Source organism: Nyctibius grandis, chromosome 4, assembly GCF_013368605.1.
Source record: "Nyctibius grandis isolate bNycGra1 chromosome 4, bNycGra1.pri, whole genome shotgun sequence".
Lineage (NCBI taxonomy): Eukaryota > Metazoa > Chordata > Aves > Nyctibiiformes > Nyctibiidae > Nyctibius > Nyctibius grandis.
Genome location: NC_090661.1, coordinates 33,739,950 through 33,763,742, shown reverse-complemented (window position 1 = coordinate 33,763,742; position 23,793 = coordinate 33,739,950). Strand labels below are relative to the sequence as shown.

The 23,793-nt window shown below is 45.4% G+C and overlaps 1 protein-coding gene across 1 annotated transcript in view; it reads left to right on the top strand.

Annotated features, from left to right (window-relative positions):
• GALNT16 (polypeptide N-acetylgalactosaminyltransferase 16) overlaps positions 1-21,268 on the top strand; it is a 77,725-nt gene extending 56,457 nt beyond the window's left edge. The window contains exons 8-16 of the mRNA XM_068398766.1: positions 1,581-1,668; positions 2,643-2,727; positions 3,762-3,865; positions 8,148-8,274; positions 9,229-9,321; positions 11,200-11,283; positions 12,317-12,458; positions 13,846-13,962; positions 21,097-21,268. Coding sequence (XP_068254867.1) covers positions 1,581-1,668; positions 2,643-2,727; positions 3,762-3,865; positions 8,148-8,274; positions 9,229-9,321; positions 11,200-11,283; positions 12,317-12,458; positions 13,846-13,962; positions 21,097-21,234 — 978 coding nt within the window. The 3' untranslated portion in view covers positions 21,235-21,268. The remainder of the gene's footprint in view (positions 1-1,580; positions 1,669-2,642; positions 2,728-3,761; positions 3,866-8,147; positions 8,275-9,228; positions 9,322-11,199; positions 11,284-12,316; positions 12,459-13,845; positions 13,963-21,096) is intronic.
• The last annotated feature ends 2,525 nt before the right edge of the window (positions 21,269-23,793 follow it).

Below are 23,793 nucleotides of genomic sequence, written 5' to 3'. Positions count from 1 at the left end.
GCTGCCTGTGAGTGCAGGGATGTCCCTTGTCTGATTCACTTGGGAAAGGATTGACATGAGGCTGGAAGAGTGAAAATGAGACAGCAATATTAGCAGCTGTTACCCTGGCTGCACTGTAGGGCTGGAGGAGGAGAGATATATGGCTCCATTGTAAGAGCAAACTGGGGAGGGGTGATGGGAGAAGTCACAGCCATGCTTGCAATTGGCAGGGATTGATCCCCTCCTCTGAAAGGAGGATTCCATGTAGTAATGGGCCCCAGGAGAAGGGGTGGAGGCTCTAATGCTGCATTGTATTCATGTCTGCTTGGCTTAATATGAAGGAGCAGAAGGTGGTGAAACTTCAGGATTGATAACTTAAAAGCTTCTGCTTTTTATTCCTGCTCAATAAATCCTCCATCTCGGAAGACCATAAATGTTTACTTTACTACTGCTCTTTAAGTCAATCTACAGCAGCAGCAGCATAGGAGGCCTTAAGCAGAAAGGACCTCACTAGTTTCTTCAGGGAAGGATCTAAGTTGCAAAGGCTTGAATGCTGACTACAGTATTATTTAGTGAGCAGATTTCAAGTCAGACTATTTCTGACCTACTTCCTACATTTCTGATGTGCATCCTGGTTCACATTTCAGTCTTGCCCTACTCAATCCTAGCATTGGCTGGTTGGAGCAGTGGCTGGAGCACCAGGCTGCCGGGTGGGTGCTGCTGGGGCTCAGGCTGGGCAGACATACTCTCACTGTGCAGCCATCACAGCATGGAGGGGAATAAACATGAATGGTAGCTCTCACCTAGGATGTGCCATCCTGGCCAAGTGCGCTACAGCAGGAAGAACTGTTGCAAGGCACAAAATGAAGGTTTGATAGGAAAGGCATGGAGGCTGGCAGCTGTCTGGTAACAAGATGCTGTTTCTGGCATTGCCAGCTCTCTGTTTCATCATATATTTCAGCCATCACAAGACTGCTTTAATGCCCTGTCTCATGATGCTGAAAGATTGTTATAATCTCAACTTCTACTTAATAAAAGAATTGCAAAGGAAAACTGTAAATATCTATACCCCTTAATGCCAATAAAGTACCCCTAATATCTTAATATTATAATATTATGGTTTTTTTCAGTTTGTACTGTGATTCTTAAGTGTGGGGTCTTGATTCATAGTACTTGTGAGGAAGATGCTTTATTAGTGGGTTGATCATTTCTAGGCTGATGATAATGAGTTAATTCAAGGATGGCTGAGCAGAAAGTATGCTGTCAGTAGATACCAAAAACAAGCACAAAACCTTTGGGACAGTGATTCATGCCCTGTGACTCGGGCAGGAAATAAAGAACTGTTTCTTAGCAGCACTCCTGGGTGTTGGGGTCCCATGCTCCACTCCCCACATCCGTGGTGTGCAGCTGGCTAATACCCACCATCTCCATGTTTGGAGGTAGTGGCCATGGATCCCTTGCTCAGCTACCAGAACTGTACTGGAGAAGCCAGGCAAAGATTTACATGTGCAGCTTTGTGTTTTCTGGTCTCCGGCAGCTTTTCCAGACATCCACAAATGCCTGACTCTTCCCCCGCTCCCCGCTTTCTCTCTCTCCCTCAGGATTATACCCGAGTGGTGAGTCCAATCATTGATGTTATCAGCCTGGATAATTTTGCCTACCTGGCAGCATCAGCAGATCTGAGGGGAGGTGGGTATAATGAATGGCTTGTGTGAGTTAGGCCTGAGGGATGGTGCATGAAAAATAATTGATGTTCTCTTCAGCTTTCTAAGAAAACAAGGTGATGATCTTTCCTGATGGGTTCTCTGTCCTCTTTTTCCTGCAACTTGCAAAGTCATATCTTTCCCAGAGTTAAAATGAAACCCAACTAGTGTTTTCCTCTTGAGCTTGCATCACTGTCACAAGATTTTGCAATTTCAGGGCTTTATTAACTGATTAAACATATCGCCATGGCCTTCCTACACTACATGTACACTGGAGTCTGACAGGCACTTCCAGTTGCTGCTCCTGTCTGCCAGGCTGTTTCATGGCATCTTCTGAAAAGCATTTTCACCTCTCTCTTGGCAGCTGAACCCCCTTGCAGCTGTTCCTGTAGTGACCCACAGTGTCTGGTGCTCTTCTCCCTCTTCTATGGCTGGGGTTCACTGCTGCCCTGCTTGCCTGCCAAAGGCTACTCATTCTGTGGCTACCTTTAACAATGGTATAGTCTTAGAGACTGTGCTGTGCTCAACTATCCATCACAGGCCACCTATAAATAAATGGTAGTCTTGAAAGAGGTGATGGTTACAATGATCTGCAGGCCTTTGTTCCCAGAATACATCACATCCCACGAAGTCCTTTGATTAAAGCCTCATAGCTTTGGCAGACAGGGAAGTGTAAGACAGACTGGTCAAAATGCAATTACATCTCACACTGACAACACTGTCCTGAAGATATAGAGTGGAACTGAGCAGAGATCTGTAATTCTAACGGATGAGGATGCCAAGACAGAAGCTGATTACTTCTTAGCTACATTGGGATTGAGTCTTGCCTTTTTGGGTAGACCATGAGGGAGATCAGGGAAGGAGAGCAGGGGTAGCCTGTGACGGAAAGGTGGAGACTATCACTGAAGCTAGTAGAAAAACAATAACAAAACCTGTCTGACATGTTTTTTTCCTTCTCAGGGTTTGACTGGAGCCTTCACTTTAAGTGGGAGCAGATTCCTATAGAGCAGAAGATGTCCAGAACAGACCCAACTCAGTCTATAAGGTAGCTATCTCTAATGGACTGTGTACAGTCCTCCAAATGCCTTTACTCAGCCTTCATCTGTATGGCAAGGAGTGCACAGGGACTGCCTTGCTGAGGACAAAATGCCACAGAGTTCACTTGATGATGACAAACTCTTCTGTTATTTTCTGAATGCATTGAGGTCTATACCCTAATTCTGAGAGTATTACTCCCTGAATATTTTAAGAATAGCAATTATATACTATCATAGGTTTGTAGGCAAGCCACCTCTTCTTCTATATGTTCGTTTTTGTGGTCTCACTCAACACTCTGAGTGCCTCAGAAATCACTTTGGGGGTTTTTAATTCTGTCCATCTTCCAGGTGAAGAATTAAGGAATTAAGCAGCTGAACAGTCATGCAAGAAGTGTAAAACAGACCTGGGAACTGAATCTTGCCTAGTAATTTGGGCACAGAATTATCCTCCCCTCCTAAATATGCATGTCCATGGACGAAATGGACTCTGTTGTCTGGAACAGTTGTTGCCAGCCTTGCTGCTGTGTACATGGCTCTGAGGAATGTAGAATGTGACAAACTCTGATGCAAAAAGACACAGTGCTTGTCTGTATAGGCAGACAGCTCCCTGTTGTTACATAAAAGTATCATTCAATTTCTCTGTGTAATTTGTGAGACTCTGTTTTGTACTCCAGAAGCAACCAGCTTGCTAACAGCAGAGCAGTACATTCAGCAAAGTCTCTCACACCATGTCTACTTGGTGAACACAGTCATCAGGCAGTGCCCCTGTCATTCTTTCACACTGTGCGTATTTGTATAAATGCAAAAGACACAGAATTACTCATGTAGTGCTTGCAGGAACATCTAACAAAGGCAGGAGGATGATCTAGTGAGGGGGATCTCAGAAGCCTGCTGCAGGTTCATGTCTCAGCTCTACTGTCTTTCTCTTTTAAATGAGATACGATTTGTCAGGCCTGGACAAATTGTCCCCCCTCTAAAATGGAGATGATAGTGCTACATATACATATGATTATTTTGTGTGGGCGTGTGTTTTCTTTTCCAGAACCCCTGTCATAGCAGGAGGCATCTTTGTGATTGACAAGTCCTGGTTTAACCACTTGGGAAAATACGATACTCAAATGGACATCTGGGGAGGAGAAAATTTTGGTAAGTTTAGGGTGTTTCAAGGGAATGAGACACTAATGCAGAACCACTTCCCAGTCTTCATCACCTACCAGAACTCTCCTTTTGAGAGATCTGATCTGCATGTCGATGTAAGGGTAGGACACGGTCAGGTAATCCCCATATCAGTCAGAATTGTATTGTTGTCTGCTTTGTGCAGAGTAAATGGAGGCTTTTTGCAATCAGGGCTATCACTCTCTTACAGTCACATGCACAATTATACAGGTGCTTCCCCAGTACAAGTAAGAAAGAGGAACCTCCTGATATTTAAATTGTTGCTTGTTTTTGGAGAATATTCCTCCAGTCCTTCATATGACAGTCTGTGTTGCCCCAGCTCTAAAGTGGACAGTCACTCCTACGCTCTCTGCTTATACCTGTTGCTCTTTCCCAGATAAATCTGAGTTGCTCTCCCAGCTTGATAGATCAGAAGGATGTTTTTCCTAATAAAACAAGCTTCTTTGTGAGTGGAATTTGAGTACAAATAGATTCAGAATGCAAACATTTAGAAGCAGACTAGGGCATCACAAACATCTGAGGAATTCAGAGGCCCAGGGCAGTCTGTCCACTTAAGTGTTATCTTATAGGGCATGGTGCTGAAACCCATCTCCTTGCACTTAATGGTGGCACAGATATTCCAGGCATCTCTCTTTGCCCCATGCAAAGGGATGCTGCAATGTCACCAGGTGTTAGTAGCAAAAAGAAGAATAATATTGAAAGGAGGTTCACAGAGACCTTAAGTATTCAGGGCATTAATTTAGAAATTATGCAAGAGGAGCTGAAGAGATAAAAGCCTTACTCTGTTTTGCAGTCAACTTAAATAGACTTTTCTGTAGCTAATGCTGCCAAAAAAATTATTCTGTTTCTACAGTTTCCATAAATGTCACAGATTTGTAAATAAATCCCTTTAAAGAAGAATTTATATGGTGTTTTCTAGCACCTGGAGGACCAATTAGGAATGAATAGTCAGGAAGAGGAAACTTTTTGTTTCTCTGAACACAGCTGGGACAGCTGCCTCTTTCTGAAATGCTCTCTGAAACCAGGGAATAATATTTTTGGCTGATAACAAAATATCAAGGTACCACTTTTTAAAAACAAAGTATCTAATAATTCGTGTTCTCTGTTGTCTGAGGTCTTGCTTCAGTTTTATGATATTCGTTATATTAAAAAGAGAGATTAAATGGGGCTTGCATTGGGATCTCAGCAGTGCTAGTAGCATCAGCTAAGCACTGTAGGCAGGAGTAACAGGCAGCTTTTACCCAGGCATGAAGATCCCTGCTCCTGTGTCCCTCAGACTCCTCTGCATAGCCAAACTCAGCTCCTTGCTGTCACTAGCCCTGTCCAGCTGCAGAGCCAGCTGCTTGGCCATCCTGCCAGCCTCTGAGCTGCGACTGTGTAAAAGCTGTAAACCCCGAAGATGGGGAAATAATATTTCTTTAGGCTTTTGGTTGTCTGCTTCTGCCTACCGGGCAGCCCAGTGTTGTTTCGTGCGTATGTCAGTAGCTTGATACTAAGCAGAGCTCTCTCCCATGAGTGGCAGTAAATTACCTGCACACCCACAGCCCTTCTTATACATAGAGCTGATCAAAACCTCCACAGAATTGCTTCATTCTCCTTTAAATTGCTCTTGTAAAGCCTGGCAGTGGCTGGGCCAGGCTTTGTGGGACTGGGCCAGGTGTACAGGGTTTGCCAGTTTTGCCTTGTTTTGTGGTTTCCCTGTGCATTCGCTGTCTCCCATCACTTGTCTCTTATCCTGCACCTCCACTCTTTGCTTCAGAGGGCAAAGCTAAGTGCACAATGCTCTGTTTAATGGAGCCTGTCCCTGAGCCGAATTGCCAAACCACCACTGTGACGATGGTAATGGGAAGGTATTTTAAAAACAAACCAGACTACTTTTAAAGCTAACTTTTGTTCAGCTCTTCAGTGTAATGTAAGGCAACAAATCAACTAGTGGCTTCTACATCGAGCTTGTTGCTGTTACATGGCAGAGGGGTAGAAACCAACCTGTATTTGACAGCAAAAAGTATTATTTTTCCTTGAAGTATTCAGAATGGTTAATTTACCCACTTAAAAAAAAAATTTCCATACTTAATTGAAAATGAGATTTTGTGATCAATAAAAAATGTTGATAATGTTCTGAAACACTATTTTTACTACAAATTACAATTTTGAATGGAAAGGAACTCTTTGGATAAGGTCACCATTTGCAGGTGAGGTGGGAGAGTGGTTCTGACTAATTTGGGTGAGTGAGATGAGCCACTCCCTGCCCATGAAGGCCATTTTTATTAAACAGCTTCTTTGAAACTTTTTTCCTGTGAGGAAACATGATAAGAGAATGTGTGGGAAGGGCACAGAGCTGGACAAGCTCTACACACACAGCAGGTACACAGAAATGATCAGGCAGCAATTACCAGCTGCCTAAATGTCCTTCCAGCTGGATGTGGTCTGGTAAACCCCTTTTTTTTCCACTGTGATAGGGAAAAGCCACAGTAATTAAGTCATTTAAAACACATATGGACTAGGCTGCATCCTGGAAAATATACAGCAAAAAGATCTATGCTTTCCATCAGAGGATGGATGAAAGTCCTTAATAAGCTATGTTTGATCTCCATTTTCTTTCTTGTGCCCAAAATCTGCATTCTTTCACCCCTTCTTTAGATAATTCTGTCATTTACAAGCCTGGACATGCAGCCTGTCTGTGTGCCTGAGATATCAATATGGCATGAGAAATCCTCTCTTGGGAAATGGACATCACTTTAAGTTAAACACGCTGAATTGAGAGTTTTGTTTTTGTTATAGGCGGGAGTGAGTCAGAACCTCATTCCAGGAGAGCAAATGCCAGCTGGACACACTACCAGACAGAAACTTATGTCTTGGCCTTTTTTTTTGTTTTTAAAGCCCTTCCTCTCTTTGAAGCTGGAACTCCCTGTTGAAAAGAGACTGAAAATAATAAGCTCTAGGGAAGAGTCAGGGAGAGGCAAGAGCTAGTAAGAAATGCCTCAAAATGCAGTCTAATAAAGTGGCTGTTTACTTAGAGGCTAGATTAAATACACCATCTTCCCCCCCAAAACCAGTGTTTAAACAACCTTTCCCAGGAGCTAGAGAGGAAACCTATGGAGAAAGATGAAGGTTGGGAAGATGTTAGTGTGTGTACATGCTTTGAAACAGCCATTAGATCTGGATACATAATTTCTTTTTAATTTCTGAACATCAGAGCCCTATAATTCAGGCATTACTGGAGGGAGATCCCAACTGAGTAAAGTTTTTGAAGTAATCCATCTACACAATCTGAAGTCCTTTTGGTAAGGACTACTAAACTACCCAGCTAATTTTCATTTTCCTTCTCCCTCCTTCTCTTCTCACCACCACATGAAACACAAATGGAAAACCCCTCCGGTGTGGCAGTGATTAAACTTGTGAGGACAGACCTGTAAGCTTGAGCAAGGTCACATCTCTTCTGTGATGCAAATAAGCGCCTGTACATCAAAGCTCTGTGTTCTTCTAATCCTTTAAGAAAGTGTTGCATTTAGCTTCAGGAACAGCTGGATTTCTTCAAGTAGCTGGGTTCTCTCCATGTTTTTATAGTCACATTATTAGACTGATTTCTGCTCTTGGTAGCTCCCAGCTGAGGCAACTGGTGATTGATAAACTGTAATCCAGTCATCCACTTTTTTTTTTTTAATTAGCAGAGCCAAGCAGAGCAAGAACAAGATATTGTAGGATGGATAACATGGAGGTATGAGGGAGAGGACTGTGCTCTAGATATTGACTCACTTCCTGTGCCCTCACCTTGTTCTCTTCTTTCTCCTTGTCTTCTAAACTCCCTTTCTTCCTCACATGATTTGCTTTACACGGTGAATTCTTCTTTTTTTCTTCTATCCATGTGCAGGGCTGGAGAGTTACAGAAGTCCAAAACAAGGTGGGTGTGGGGGTGATCTCAGTCTGTTGCCAAATGCCATCCTGAAAGCCTGACAGCAGCCACAAGGACCTGGTCAAAGGGAAGGTGTCTCACTGAAATGCTCAGGGGACCAAGAGAGGAGTGGGACTGGAGAAGGCTAGGAAGTCTCTGAGCCACAAGGGTTGTCTCCATTTTAACAAAGGGAGGACAGTTTTTCCACTCTCACTGTAGCATCGCTTTTCCTGGTTTTGCTGTTGCAGGCAATGCATCTGGAACAGAGGGGCAAGGTTTTTAGGCACACTGCTGAAGTTGCTGCTCTTGGAAATGCTGCTGATCTGCCTGCAGCTGTATGACTCTTGGGGTCTCTTCCAGAGCTCTCTTTCCGAGTATGGATGTGCGGTGGCAGCTTGGAGATCGTTCCCTGCAGTAGAGTGGGACACGTGTTCAGGAAGCGCCATCCCTATGACTTCCCTGAGGGCAATGCACTGACTTATATCAAGTAGGTATTGGGTAGTTCCTGGTAGCAGCCAGCTCACCTTGATGTTGGGCATGTCTAAATAAGCCTGAGTTCTTTGTCTTTCTGCCTGATGACAGAGGAGAACAGCTTGTGGCTCAGCATCTGTTCTCAAGTAAAGAATGAGTTGCTGTTTTCTGTGAACAAAACCTGTTCCCGTCTCTGTTGTTTGTATTAGTGCGTCTTGTTCTTCCTCATTCTGCAATGGAGTGGAGGAGCAGTACCCCAGAGAAAGACCCTGGCCATTTGTGGATACTGCCCTATGACATGTGCCTGTGTATCACCAGTCCTTAGTCATTTCTGTTGTCTCTGAGCTGCTTGAGTCCAGAGATCCTGCTGAGCTGTATATGCTCTGAGACAAGCCCTAAGGACAACTTCCACTGCAGGACAGATGGAAAGAGAAAAAAGATGAGACAAAGTGCTTCACAATGAGAGCGGTTAAGCACTGGCACAGGGCCCCAGAGTGGTGGTGAAATCTCCATCCTTGGAGATTTCAAAACTTGACCAGACAAGACCCTGAACAACATGACCTAACCTGAAGCTAGTCTGCTTTGGGCAGGAGGTTGGACCAGGTGATTCCTAGAGGTGCTTTCCAAACTGAATTATTCCATGGAGATATTCTAATCTGGGGAAGGGGATACTGTAAAGCAGGGTGATGGTGATGAGTCAGTCCAGGTGTCTCTGCAGAGGGAGCATGTGTGAAAAAATCATGGTAAACTATGGCTGTTAAAATTTTAACTTTTGAACTGAAGCGTCCTTGCAAGGCTTAAACACAATTCAATCTATATCCATCCGTACTGCCCACTGTGTTTCATGTTTGGGACTGTCCTCCACTCCCTCCTGGCAGACAGGCCTTGGGTCTGCCCACCTGGTGCCTACTCACTGGGAGGGCAGGTTCTCAAGCAGCGCTCAGGAAAGCATCTCCTAATCCCCGTGCAGGAACACCAAGCGCACAGCAGAAGTGTGGATGGATGAATACAAGCAGTACTACTATGAGGCCCGGCCATCTGCCATTGGGAAGTCATTTGGAAGGTAAGCTGCCCCCAAACCTTGGCAGGAGGGCTCTGGTAAGCCCCTTGCTTGCTAGCCCAAAGATAGTTTTTGGATCTTCTCTGGGACTGTGTGGGAAACAGAGATGCTCTGAATGGCTGGCTTGCCAGGGAGGTTGCAGCTTGAGTGTCTGGCTAACAAGGTTTGCTTCTAATTCACTTTATTTTTCCTCCAGTAACCCTCCATAAATCATTTGTTATCAGAAGACTGAAGGGATCTGTAATGAAATTAAAAGGCCAGACATTTTAAGTGGATAGATAAGAATATTTTCTAACACAGCATGCAGCTGCTTTGGAAATGTGAGCTATGCAGTTACTAGAGCTTGATCCAAAGTTCCTGTGCGGATGCAGAATCCTGGGACCAGCATGGCTGGCTGGCATATGGGGCAGGTTGCACTTAGCGCACTCCCCGCTTTCTTGATGAATGAATGGGTGGTTTGCCTGGTTTGTAGGGCAGGAGAGAGCATCGCCCATCTCATTTAGAAACACAATCTGGTTGTGACACGTCTCCAGCACCTGCTGAGCCTGCTTCTGTTCAGAATTGTGCTCCTTACAGCACCTTTGCTAAAGCTGTCTCCAGGTCACATGGGATTTGCTGTTATGGGCTTAAGTGTTCTTTGTGACCCAGAAATCAGTGAGGGACACCAAAACCTGGGATGAGGGGAGAGCTTGCTCTCTGTCCTAACAAACCCCTATAACTCCCAAATAAACATAAAAAATCCCAGGAGTGGTTTATATCTGTGGGTTATATCTGCAGGTTATATCTGCCTGTGAACAAGTGACTATTGTATCAGCTTAAGGACTCGGCAAATGTGGTTGTATCTATCTCAAGTGTGTACCTACATGCACTGGGTAATGACGCATCTCCTGCTTATTTGATGACAAGCAGGTTTGGTCTGACCTACCCACACTTTTTTGTTGTACATCGTGCTTTATTATCAGGATGCATTACATATTTTTGTACAAATAGCTTTGCCTACCTCATTTATCTGTCTTTGAGCTGACTGCAGCAGCTGGGCTGGAGCCAAATAGCAAGTAACCCTTCTGCTTGTGAAGGAAACCAGAGTATTGCATATTGGACATGGATATATTGCTAATGTGTTTTAGAGCCCAAACCTGCAGTTCTTGTTCACACAGACTTCCTAGTGGCTTTACTGGCAGTATTGCCTGAATAAGAGCTGGAGCAGAGCTGTAGGATTTGATTTCAGGCGATTTCTTGACCTGTAGTAACAGCCCTGTGAACCTGCATTAAATCAAGATTTTAGAATGCAAATGCCTCTGACACCACCACTGTCAACTGGGCCTAAAATAGACCCTTCTTCCCCACAATTTGGATGTGAATGTAGGATCTAAGTACGTTCTCCTGAGGTATGGGCAGTACAGTGGCCTCTGTAGGCTGAGGATGGCAAGAAGCATGGGTACAGTTGAAAGTCCTTCCCAACAGACAAATGTAGTGGTATAGCTTGAAGAGGAGAGTCCCTAGTGTCACTGCTCAGTAGGACTGCTTGAGGGAAGTCCTCTTCTTCAGCCAGCTAAAGCAAAAGCAAGTCAGCAGTGGGACTTTATGGTCCTACAGTAGTTTTTCTGCAATGTATTATTTAACACTTCAGGACTTGGGCCCTGCCATCATTCTGAGCTAAAGGAAGTGCAAGAATTGTTCTCTGAAGGTGTTTATGTCTTCCTTTTCTATTTCATGCTACTTGCCTCACCCCTTTTCACCTCAGGTCACTGCTAGTGCTCTGAACCAGGCAACAACTAGGTGGGTTGTCATGTACCCTCCCTCAAACCTCCTGGCTGTTCTTCATTGTTCCCCTCCCTCGTGTTCACTACCTTATCCTCAACAACCTGCCTGTGTTTCCAGTGTTGCAGATCGAGTGGAGCAGCGACGCAAACTGAACTGTAAATCCTTCCAGTGGTATCTGGAGAACATCTACCCTGAGCTCAAGTGAGTCAGTTCTCCGCTTGTAGAAATCTCTGAAGGATCTGGGAGGTGGGTCACAAAGAGAAGCTGAGCCTTGGTGGCAGCGGGCAAAAGAGAGACTTATGCTTGGAAAAGTTTTTTCTCTGTTCTTCTTTTTGGTGAGAAACCTCCTGTGATTTCCTGGTTTATATCATCACAACTCTGCAAAAGGTTTATTGCTGCTGCCTATCGGAGCCTTCTGCTCTGCCCCATACAGCTGTCCCTCAGAGATGTGCAACAGTGGTGTTTTGGAGGTGCAGGCTGTAGACCAGTGCCAGAGCACTACATCCCTCCCTGTAAGGCTTGGTCTCTGCCTGTTGGATGCTCTGCCTGGAGGTAGTTGAGCCACGTAGAGCTGGACAGCCTCAGTGCAGAGGTGTGGGTGGTTCAGAGAAAGCCCCAGTGAATGCCAGAACCAGCTGTGGCTTCTCCTTCCCCAGGTCAGGATGCAGTAGGGCTGTGGCATTGCTCTGCTGGGAGGTAGCCTGGGTAGAGCTGTGTCATTAGCACTTGCTAGCTAACACACTCTGGCAACACATCTTTACATCTCAGTCAAGCAAAGTCTGTAGCTGACATAGCTCGAGGCTAGAACACCCAGCTGTAGTCTGGCCTTGACCGATCTTTCCTGTATTGCTACCAATGAGACAGTGAATATGTGCTAGCACTGGGGGGAAGACTCTGGAAAACTGGGAGGCAGAAGCAGGATAAATCAGTGTGGATATGGCTTTTTACTGACAATGGCCTCTTTCAGAAGAGACATCACACTGAACTTCTTGGGGTGCACCTAAAGCACCTTATGCCTTCTGAAACAAAAGGGTACCAGCCCTCTGACCAAGTTCTCCATTCGTTTTTGCCTCCTCCAGGCATTTTGAGTGGATAGCTAGCATGATATTGTTCATTTTCTGTCAAATAAAGGGGACTATGTTTCAGTAAGGGGACAGTTACGCCCCTCTAAATGTGTGTGTGCTTTGGACATTTCTGTGTACGAAGTGCCATGCAACTGTCATTTTACTTTAAGGGTTCCTGAAAAAGAGCTGATTCCAGGAATAATTAAACAAGGAGGAAACTGCCTGGAGTCTCGGGCACAGGATACCACGGGGAATACGATGACTGGCATGGGAATCTGTAAAGGAACAGTGAACCATCCACCTGTCACTCAGGTAAGGCAGGCTTCAGTTTAGTGCTTTGCTCCTGCTTCTGCCCTTTTTATTACCCGTGAATGAAAAGGCATCTCTGGACTTCATAAGTTTGTACAGAGGTGAATGAAGGAAGAATTTTGCCCTATTAATGATTTTCATAGTAAGCAGAAAAAGAAGCTGTGCCAATCTCGTAGAGCTCTGTTGGCTTAACAGACCCAGCAGTCAGACACAGAGTGGGAAGGTCTTCATCACTCAAAGGCAATAGGTAGCGCTTGAATGTTCCAGGGGTGTGACTAGTCTGTGCAGTAGACGTGCAACCAGGGTTTGAGTCATGTAGTTGTTCCCACTCAGACCGTTGCTTGGGTGTGCTCTGCTTCATTGTCCAGTCCACGAGAACTGGTCCTGGGGTGTGCTTGGCTAGTACCCTGGCATGTGGGTGAGAGTTTTTCCCAGGATCAGAAGTGTTCCTTGGTTTACCAGTTCAGCTGTAGCTGCAGATGGCTTGAATTGTGCTGTTTTACAGATGCGTTTCAGTATACAGCCCAAATAGAGTTTAAATAGCCAAGACCCCAGCTGCAGTAATTTGGTGTAGCTCTCCGAACTGCAGTGGAGCATGCTGGTTTATACCAGCTGGGGATCTGCACTCAACCTCTTCTTTTGGTGACCAAAAGCAACAAGGAAGCAGCTTGAAAAAGTGAAGGGTCACAGTAGGATATTTTATGCCAGAAAATACATATTCACATCTGTTAACTGTTGGAAAACAGTTTGCAGCCAGCATTGAACATGCCATTTAATCTGACTCATTGTTCCATGTCATTACCATTTGAAATCTCTGAAACTTGTTGCATTTTGTATTTCTTCCTTGGGGAAAGTATAATAATAATAATAGTTTATTGGGTCGGGTATCCATCTAGTAAGAGGAGGGAAAAATGAAGTTGCTTGTGCTTCATGTGTGCTGGTGATATATGTTAGCCCATGGATATGCTTGCATGTGTTTTGCTTCACTTGACAATTGATAGGTCCCAGATACCTGTTACAGAACATGTCTGCTATGTAAAATATGCAGAAGCAGTTGCATGTCATGTAAATCAGGGGTTGGGGTTCTCCCTGCTTCATAGGCCTAAATCTGTAAAGCTGCAGAGCAGAAAGTTGCATGGGATCCAGGGTTAATCAGACAGCTCAGATGGTCAGGGAAGCCACCTGCAGGCTTTGAAATAGTCATCATGCACCAAGCCTGAGCATAAACTTCTGATGCAGTGAAGACTGCTGCCATAGTCTTCCTGGGAGCCTTTGGTAAGAGTTGAACACAGGTTACAAGTTTTTGAAATACCTGATAGAAAAAACTCTTTCTCCCTCATCTGATCACCATTAGGATCCTAATGGAACCTCTTTTTTTCTTATGCCAAAGGAGTGGGTATTCAGTGACCCTCTAATCAGACAGCAAGACAAGTGTCTTTCTATTACCTCCTTCTCTACTGGCTCTCAGATCACACTGGAAGCCTGCAATCAAAAAGATGGCAGACAGGTAGGTAACTGTGCGCCTGTTTTTAATCTCTTCATTGCCACATACCAATGTTCCTACATCAGTGCAGCCTGCAGGGGCAAACCTAGTGGTATCAAAGTGTATAAAAGTCCCTTCCATCTTCTGCATCTCTCTGATATGTTTCATAAGCCCAGATGTGTGAGATCGCCTGCAACCAAAGCGGGGAGCACAGACCACACTAGCGTGTGGGTGTCTGCTCTGCCTGGGCCCTTGGCAGTGTGGTTAGCTCCAGCTCAGTAGCACCTTGACCTCGCTCCTTGGATACATTTATGTTCAGCCAGATCAGCGCATGGATGGAGCGCAGCATCAGAGAGGGGTAGATAAGTAGCAAATGCTTTGAGATACCCAAGGGAAAGGCGGTGTGTGCTATCATTTTTTTACTTATTTAGAAGTGAGAGAACTCTGCTCTTTGTGCTGTCTTTGGGCATGTGAACAGACCTTTAAAACAGAGTGTGTGCAACTCATTTGAGAAATACCAACTGACATAAAGCCCTGCATGTTCCACCCAAACTGCTCCCTGAGGAAAAATACACAGCAGCAGTGTTCCCAACAAAATGCAGCTCTGTGACTCTTACGCTGTTTCCAAGATGTGCATCCCTGATTTGTCGGGACACATAAGTAATTTTGCCTTACAGCACGAGGCAAGAGATGGCCTCTGCAATGGCCAGGGTGCCCTCACAGAGATGTGATGTGCCTTTTTATCAGAACTGGGCAAAACACAACAGGTGACAATACAGCACTGGCAGACAGTGAACTGGGCTCGTTTCATCCCTAGTTCCTGTGCTTCCCTCTGCACCAGGACAGAACATATTTTCTGTCATCTAAGGCTATGCTGGCTCTGTGTTTTCTGACATGTGTATTGTTTTGATAGCCCAAAGGTAAAGGTAGGAGGCGGCTCAGCTTGCTGCCAGTCCTCAGCAGCATCCTCTTTTGTCAGTACTTTTTGATGCTATACGAATCTCTGAATTTAGTTCTTCCTGAAAGAAAGCACTGAAATCCAGTCTTGCCCATTTATGGAAAGCCTGTGTAGACTTTCCTCTGGAGGGTTAGTTAATGCAGAAATGTCTTGAAGAGTTGTCACTGTGAATATGCTGGGAAAACTCTGAGTTTGGATTAGCCTTGCAAGGATATCCCAGGTGGGCTGTGCTTGCCTGCTCCTTTTTCTTGTTGGTAATCATTCACCCCCTTGCTGTGTAATTAGGTCACTTAGCTTCCCCTGAGGTGCCTTGCAGCATTTTCCTCCCTGGCAGCAGAGAAGACTCTAGCAGCTGCCAAAATCAGCTGTCTTTCCCCGCCTCCCCTGTCATGGAAGGACAAGGGTCCCCTGAAGAGGGGTGGAGTGCAAGCCTTATTAGCCAGAAGAGAGATTAATCCCTACTAAGACAAGCAGGCTCATTCTGCTGCTGGAGTAGGATTTATTGAGCCGTGATGTGTTGATTATATACAGGCTCATTATAAAGACATGCACGCACAGTAAAGGATGTGAGCTGTTGTTTTCCATTACCTTATGTGAACAAACTGCACTTAAATCAAGGACTTGACCTAGCAGATGATTAGCCAACTGACTGTAAGTAAGGATTTTGTTTAAGCATTTCAAATCATTAGAGACTGATTTGAAACACAGCTGCCATGCCAAACCACGTTGTGGCTGAAGGGATGAGGTGGGAGAAGTGCATTTGAATTTTTAATCTCATTTGGGTTGAAATGCTCTGAAATGTTGGGGGTTTTTTGGAAGTCCCAAACTCCCATTTCAGATTTCTACTTTTAAAGCCAGTTCTATTTGCAATGCTCAAGTCTGTTGTGTTCTTGGGGAATGTTGTTATGATCCCTTCCTTCCATAAACACAACAGTAATTGTTGTTAATACTGACATTGGATTTTAGTTAGCTTGAAGTCAGTCATCTTTGCAAATTATCCCATTCTCTCTCCTTCATCTCTTTTCTAGAGGGGCCACCTGCATCTAATGCAATGTTTTCTGATTACTTTGGGAATGGACTCTTTCTCTGCCGGGTCCTAGCTAGAGTGGAAAGTGAAGCTAACTGCTTTTTATGGGGTCATCTGAGAGTGTATGTCTGGGCTGATAAAGCATGTTTCTGGCAACAGAGTGCAACGACAGAGAGGGGGTCTTGTTCTTCCTGGGTTGGCAGCTTGCAGAACCCCCTGCCTAGGATATTGCCCAAGCCCAGCTCCTGATATTTGGGAGGTTGAGTTTCAAGGAGATGGCCTCTGCTATAGAAACTTTAAAGTGTGAAATGAAAGAGCAAAGCTGGAGGGAACAAACTCCCTCTGTTGCCCTACAACTTGCCTGTCCCCCCATGGGTACTCACAGCCCAAAGTGTGAGTGCTAGGAGGAGGGCAGTATTTCCAAACTACACATGGGTGTAGCCACTCCTCAGTTCAAGTGGGCTTCTCAGAAAGTCAGAGGGACTGAGTGGGAGTGGAGGAAGGGAAGTTGAGCTACTTCAGAGAGGTGGAGGTGGCATGCAAGAGCCCTGAGAAGGTGGTCTGAGTGGAAGGGGGTGAGCCTGGGCAATGTGCATCACACATACAATATCTTAAGAGGAGATGGCAGCATGATGAAAGCACAGCTTTGAACATCTCTGGTGTCACTGTCATCAGAGGTCTGTGGTGGAAGATGTTTGGACTTTTTTGGATCTAGACTTCATGTCTATCTCTGAGTGATGCAAAAGCAAGATTTCTGACAAAAGATGGGGCACGTGATGGCTTCATTTTTCAGTGTCACCAGAGCAGATTGGTTAGATCCTTACTACAGCACTGTACAGCTTCTAAAGTTGCTTTCTGCTTTCAAACATACTGAATCTGTGCCCATGCTACACAGCTGTTGTGCATTAAGTGTGTCCACAAGGCAGATAATTTTGTTATTTTTGAGTGTTAACAACAGTCTAGCATGTATGTAATACTCTAGCAGAGGCTTTACAGTATTATGAGCTGTATCTAGATTATTACTTCAAAATAAGTCTAGAACTTTGCAAGTAGGAGGATACGAGACTGGTCAAAATTTAGATGGTTTTTGGTTCTGTCAGACTATTCTCCCTTGGGTTGAAAGGAACCAGGAACAAAATCTATCTGGCACCATGATCCCCTTGATCATTCAACAGCAACAACTGGCATTGCTAGCAGAAGACCAGCCAAGAGCTATTCTGCATAATCAGAACTAGATTTCAAACCAGATGGATGTTATCCATAATGTTATTTGGAGAATAGCATTTTTTAGTTGAATGCACAATAAATTATTGCTTTTAGCTTTGGTTTTGCCTCTGACTGACAGTGGGAGTGGCGTTTTAATTTGTGTTATAGTGAGGACAAATAGAAGGCAAAGTGAGAGTCAGACACTAAAACAAGAGAATGAAAATGAGAAACACTGGCAGAGTATTTCCCAGCAGAACAAGAAACATGCTGAGAAATCCTATTAAACAGCCGTATTTCATTAAAATGTGCTGAAGGAATGTGACCCCAGCCTGAAAATGAGGACACTAAGTTTTCATGTAAGACAAACGGTATTTGAAGTCCTGTGTGCCTTTGGACATGACTGGGAAATTTTTCCCACCCTTCTCAGTGTATCGTATTACCTGAAGTGCAGACAAATGCAACTTTATATAGACTATTGGAAAAGAGGAGGAGTGAAAACCTGTCTGTTCTGGAAGCACCTGACTTTTGATTACCCTGAAAAATTACAATAGTGTAAACACTTTCAGCTCTTCTATATATTGGGTAGAAGTGGACTGGCTATTTCTGACTTTTCTCTTAGTAATTGCACAAGAAGTGCTTCTGTCCAGTCACCTCAAAGTACTTCACAATGATAGATAATAAAGATGGAGAGAGAGCTTTACAAAAGAGTGGGGAAATTTTTGGTCAACATTGGGGAAGAGGATCAAGACACAATATTTCAAAGAAAATATGGATTCTTATTTTTCCATTTCCACTCCAAACCTGCTGTGACCTGTAAACTGTATTCTCTCCATCTGCACAAGAAAGGGAGACCAAGGAAGATTTTTCAAGCCAAAATTTTTCAGATTATGCAATGATTATGTCTTCCACAAGCTTTCTTTCCAAGTATAGGCTAGTCATAATGTCTGCATGTAGGAGAGGAGAGGACTCCCTGTAACGTTTGGCTGCATATGCAGGAGGTGTCTGCTCTGTTTGTTTGTTTTTCCTAAAGATGGGCATCATCACTGTCATTTAAAAGTTAGCTGTCCGGGCTTCCCTTGTGGTTTGTGGAGAAAGCTGGGCCCTCCCAGAAGGTTCTTGTACCTTGGACCCCTCCACAAGTATGTCACCAGGTGACTAGTTTACAGACTAAGTTGCCCAGCTCCGAGGTGGCTGATGGTGAGAGACGAGCATCCTATCTCCTGTTTCCACCCATTCCTACTGCCCACCCTTCTCAAGGGTCTGAGATATGACATGTCCCCACAGGGTTAGGTGTTGGGCTTTCCTTGGTAACGTTATGGTCTGGCAGTCAGGCAGGGGGGGCCTTGTGAAAGGTTCAGGTGAAGTCAGGGGAGTTGCTCTGGTATTTCATGGAGGGCAGCAAAGCACAGTTTCTGACCAGAAATGGTAGAATCCATCATTCTGAAAATACCACTTCCTTGTAAGCCCTAGTTTGGCTTTTACTGTCAGTGTGTTTTATAATAGCTCCATACTGGTACCTCCCTGCAGCCCAGATGAGCCTTATACTCAGCTCTGTCACCTTTTCAGTGTTTCTCCTCCCCCTTCACCATCCTTGCCCTGCTTTCTGTTGAACATAGGGATCTGGGGTTACTTGAAACGCTGGGCTTTCCAGTGGTGTGATTCACTGAGAAGCTGATTGGTGTAGTTTGTTAGCAGCAGAAAAATGTGCTCTGGTGAGTGTTTGATGGTGTCCTGCTGTGTCTGTTGCTGTAGACTCTCCCTACAGACATCACAGTGGGTACCCACTCAGCATGGAGAGATGGCACGGCAGCAGGTCTCTGATCTGGAGGAATAACATGAGCGAGCCTCCCAGTGATGCTAGTTTTCTTCTGAACGGCTAGGGGGGGAGAAGAATATCCATGTCTCTTGTTAATTGCCCTTGTCCTCCATCTCAAATCTCATGACAGCATACTCCTTTACAGCAGGGTCTTCTGGTGAGCTATGGGGAGTGTGGGACAGATGGCTGTTGGGCGTTCTCTAGCACATGCACAGAGGAAGGCAACAGAGGAGGCTGTGAATTCACAAGTACAGAGAGGGAGGGGGAGGGTGGAGGGCAAGGAAGAGTTTCCTTTCGCACAGTAGGTGTGCTTTGGAGAGAAGGTCAAGAGGCTCTTCACTGAGGTGTCTGTGACCCTGGGAAGCAGTGGTGGGGAAGCTGTTGTGCACCAGCTAGGCACGGTGTGCTGCTTTCCAGGGGAGAAGACCTCCTGCTTTCCGCTCCTTCATTACAGCTGCTGCTTTATGGTATTAACTCTTCCTCAGCTGTTTGCGGGGAGACTTCTGCTAGAAGAAAGCCAGATGGCTCTGGGACCTGTGTAGGCATTGGGCTGCAGCAGCTGGTGAGGGCATTGCAGTGCACAGACTGCATTGTATCTTCCTCTCCATCATCACTACATTCCTCTGCCCCTTTGCCTATTAAAACCAGCTTCTTCCTGCTGCACAAACAACTCTCCTTTAGTGGTATCCTGTCAGTCAGGGCTAGCAGTGCTGGCAAAGTGATCCTGCCTCTGGTATTTAGTCTTGAAGGAATATGTGATACAGGAGCAACAGATTCCTCTGGGCTTTGCAACTTCCCTGCCCTCCAAGAAACATAACCAGCACATGGATTTGGAGCAGAGCTGCCAGCAATATGTGAACATAACTGGATGTCTTAAACCACACAGCATGTGGCAATCTGTTTGCTGTGTTACCCAAGAATTAAAATGTTGGTAGGTTTTGACACTGTCTGGATATTGCAGGAATTTTGTTATTCCCTTTGCGTATCATTTCTGCAACAGCCTTGAGGTCCACCAGTGCTGTCAAGCTGTTTCTTTTTCTTCATCAGTCTCATGGGTTAGCCAAAATATCCTCATAGTATTCCTAAGCTGTTTACTGACTGAGCACCCAGACCTTAATTCTAACTGGGTCATCTGTGTGACTGAAAAGAATGATGGGAAAATCCCCTGAGCCTAGAGTGTGCAATCCAATAACCTGCTGATCTCAGCTGTGCCCCACTGGAGGGAAATGGCACAGCCTCACCTGGGAAATCCCAAGTCCACAGACTCGTTTCTACTTTTTTTTCTCTTCACTATCAGCCACAATGGTCCCAGTTCTTTCCAGCAGGGATGGAAGGTACAGCCCTTTCCCAGCAGAATTTGCAATTCAAGGTTAGGACGTATGTTTTGTTTCCTGAAAAGCAGCACAACCAAAGTGGACCTTCAGGAAAGGGTTGCATGTGGGACCTTGTGGATATGCTCTGAGGGGAGCAGACCCAGAGGACAGCACTGCAGAAAGCAGAGCAATATGTGCCAAGAAGCTCTCAAATGGACACTTACAAACTGGAATGTTGGCAGGACGGATAAGATTACGAAGAAGAGCCAGCTGAGAAGGGTGCAGAGCTATGAAGAGCTTTCAATGTAGTGCTGATAAAAATCTTAAATTTGATGAGAGGAGAGGTGAGGGGACATGGAAGAGAGATAGATACGATCTAGTCAAGCAGCAAGAAGTGTGATTTTTGCTTTCTGTGGATGGATTGCTTTCCATGTTGAGAGAGCTTTCAATGCTTTGCTTTCTATGGATTGGAAAGAAACCATAGAAGGGTTTCAGGTTCTGACAGGTATCTGTGTGCCTAGACATGCAGGACAAAGAATGGTAGGGAAATTGTGGATATAATATGCTTTTGAAAATGCCACTAGCTGCTGATTTTTGTGTTGTTTGCCTTCTAGATGCTTCTGACTATCTAGCCCTATAATTCAGGTAAACTCAAACTCCAGATGTCATTAATACAGGAAACCAGTGCTTTGGAGATGCTGCCCATATCCAGATTTTCAGTCTCCTCAGTTGTTGGAGTTTACCTGAGGTTTATGTTCAACCTTACTCCTCCAGGTTGGAGGCACACTTTCCTGGTGAAATGGAAGTAACAGCATATTTCTTCTCTGTCCTCTCACAGAAGTGGAAGATGAAAGGCAGTTTCATTCAACACTTTGTCAGCGGTCTCTGTGTGGAAAACCAGACTGGGAGAGTGGTGACCAACCCTTGCCAAGCAGATGTACCTGGCCAACAGTGGGAGCTGCTACAAGTAACATGATGGTAGCACAGAGATCTCCTTGCTTCTTTGTGCATGAGACTTTGGGAACAGAGGGGGATTGGGAAGGGCGGAATGGTTTTGTATGTCTGACCCTAAATGTTTGCATTGTGCCCATCTGCAAGCCACCATTTCAGCTGAGCACTTGGTGTTTTTGAGCTTTTCAGAGAAGAAGCTGGGGATGAGAGAGGGATGAGGAGAATTGTTGAAATCTTCCCATCTGTTGTCTGAAGTTCTCCTTTGTCGCTGACATCTGTGCACAGCTGCACCCAGAGAGGGGGGAGTACCCAGCCCAATACTCGAGTGACTAGAGCTGCCTTGCAGCTTTCCCCATCCGTTCCTTTCTCTGCATCCAGAGTCCATGACCTTCAGTCCAACAGCTTAAACGATGCTTATACAAACATCGGTAGCTCCTTGGCTTCCCTGGCTTTTCACTCTAACATCATGCATCAAATATGCATGTGTGTCTCAGTGAGGACTGGCCAGAAGAAGAGTCATTGTGATGAGTGGAGGGGCTGGGAAGGAAATAGCAGACCTGGGGGCAGGTTTGTAACCTCTTTGTGATGAGCCTGTTCCTTCCTCTGCCCACAGTAGCTGCCCTATAGTCAAATGGGCTGAGCTTGGGAAATAGGGCACAATGCTGACAAGGGAGCTGGAAAAGGGACAATCTGTTTTAGCAGCATAACCAGGGATTGTTTTGGGGACTACTCCCTGTTGAATTCTTGCTTCCAGATTTTTAGGGGTGGAAGGCCAGCCCTACCTCCATGAGTGATCCAAGCCTGCAGGCAGCCCAGCTGGACCTGGGTTCAGGGTACCACACAGCTGGCCAGAGACAGGTGCTGACACTTTGGGATGCTGGGGAAGCTGTGACTGTTCTCTGGCTGCTCTTCCTGGTGCTACCAGACACTGCCTGCGGCACCCCACACCAAAGGTGATGCACACAGCTGTGTGGGCAGCACACACTGACAGTGCTACTGCACTTGGCTCAGGCCTGTGGCAGGAGCCCACCCACTTCCCTGCTGCAAGAGGCAGAAGGGGACAGCCCCTAGGTCATCGCAGGCTTCCTGCTGCTGGCTGGGCAGGAGCACAGCCCTCTCGCTGGCTCTGCAGCTCTGCATGGCCCTTGTGAACACAGCCTGGCATGACAAGCTACCCAGTTCCTCTGTCTAGTTGCTTTTCCCTGTCTTTCAGAAAGAGGAGGCGAAAAGGCCTGGGGCTGCTCCACTTGCAACACCCAGCTCTCCTCCCGGTGGGCACCTTGTGGGGGTTAGTTGATGAAGCTGAAACTGTGTCCCTGGCACAAATGCTGCCACAGTACAGGCCTGCCCTGAGACATCTCTCCTTTGTGTTCTGGAAATACTGAAGACAACTGGTGTCTCTAGCTAGCATCCCAGTTACCAGTCAGCTGTAGCTGAGTGTGCATTTTCAGACCTGCCAGGGGAAGCTTACCTATTCAAATAAAAAAAAAAATCCCCACAACATTACCTTTTCCTGCTAGATCTGTAAAAATTTCCTCTTGGAGCTAGGTTTTGTAAACTAACCCTTCTCTCCAAGAGCCTGGCAGGGGAATCAGATGATGGGGCCACCTTCAGTAGACAATTCCTTGCCTGCATCCTTTCTGATCTGGTGTAAAGAAAAAGGATGTTCATTTGGATTCTGAACAGCTGGCTGCTTTTGATCATGCTTATGCCCCTTTTTAATTCTTTCTCCTACCTTGGTATTAGCCCAAAGAGTTGACAAAAGAACAGATACTGTTCTTTATATGTTGCATGTGCTCAAAAGTGCTTGTGTGAGAACTGGATGATTTGTTTTCTGTTCTCTGTTATTTTATTTAAAAAATTAAATCAGCCAGGTGGCAGGAGCTCCTTTCCTGTTTCCCCCTTCACTTTGACATCAGCTCACCGTCTCAACATTGATTAACTAGATGAATGACCTGCCTGCACTGTGAAAACTCAGGAGGCAGTTCCCTTTGGTCCCAAGCTTTACAGCATGGTGCAGCTGCCCTTCTGTGTGGGAATGGGGGCACTGACTCAGCAGAGATTTCTCTCTCCCTATGTAGACCTGCTTTGGGCCTGAACCACTGAGGCCAGGACAGAGCAGAGAAGGAAAGAAAATAGCCTAGGAACAGAAAGAGGGCAGGGCAGGCAGACCCGTCAGGGGGAGAGATGCCATCCTACTAGCAATTGCTTTTTTAAACAATATGCAGGAGATGCTACTTCCAGAACAGCATCATTAGGCAGTAGGAGACGGAACAGTCAAGTTCTCACATACCTGGCTTGAAAAAGTCAGTGCAAACACAGACAAAAGGCGGTTGAGCAGGTACTGTACATAAGCTCTGTATACAATGAAGTGCTAAAGGATTATGTGTTTTCATCAAATGCATCCTAAGTGGACCATCTGAGCTTTCCCCATTTCACTCTCCAGCACCTTAAGGGCTGCAGCTAACAGCATGTTCACTCCTCCACCAGGTACTGCTTCCTTCCTTCTTGCTGCCACTGTGTGTGTGCAGCTTTCTTGCAGTTCCTTCTTCATGATTGTACTGGGACTAGGACCCAGTTCCTC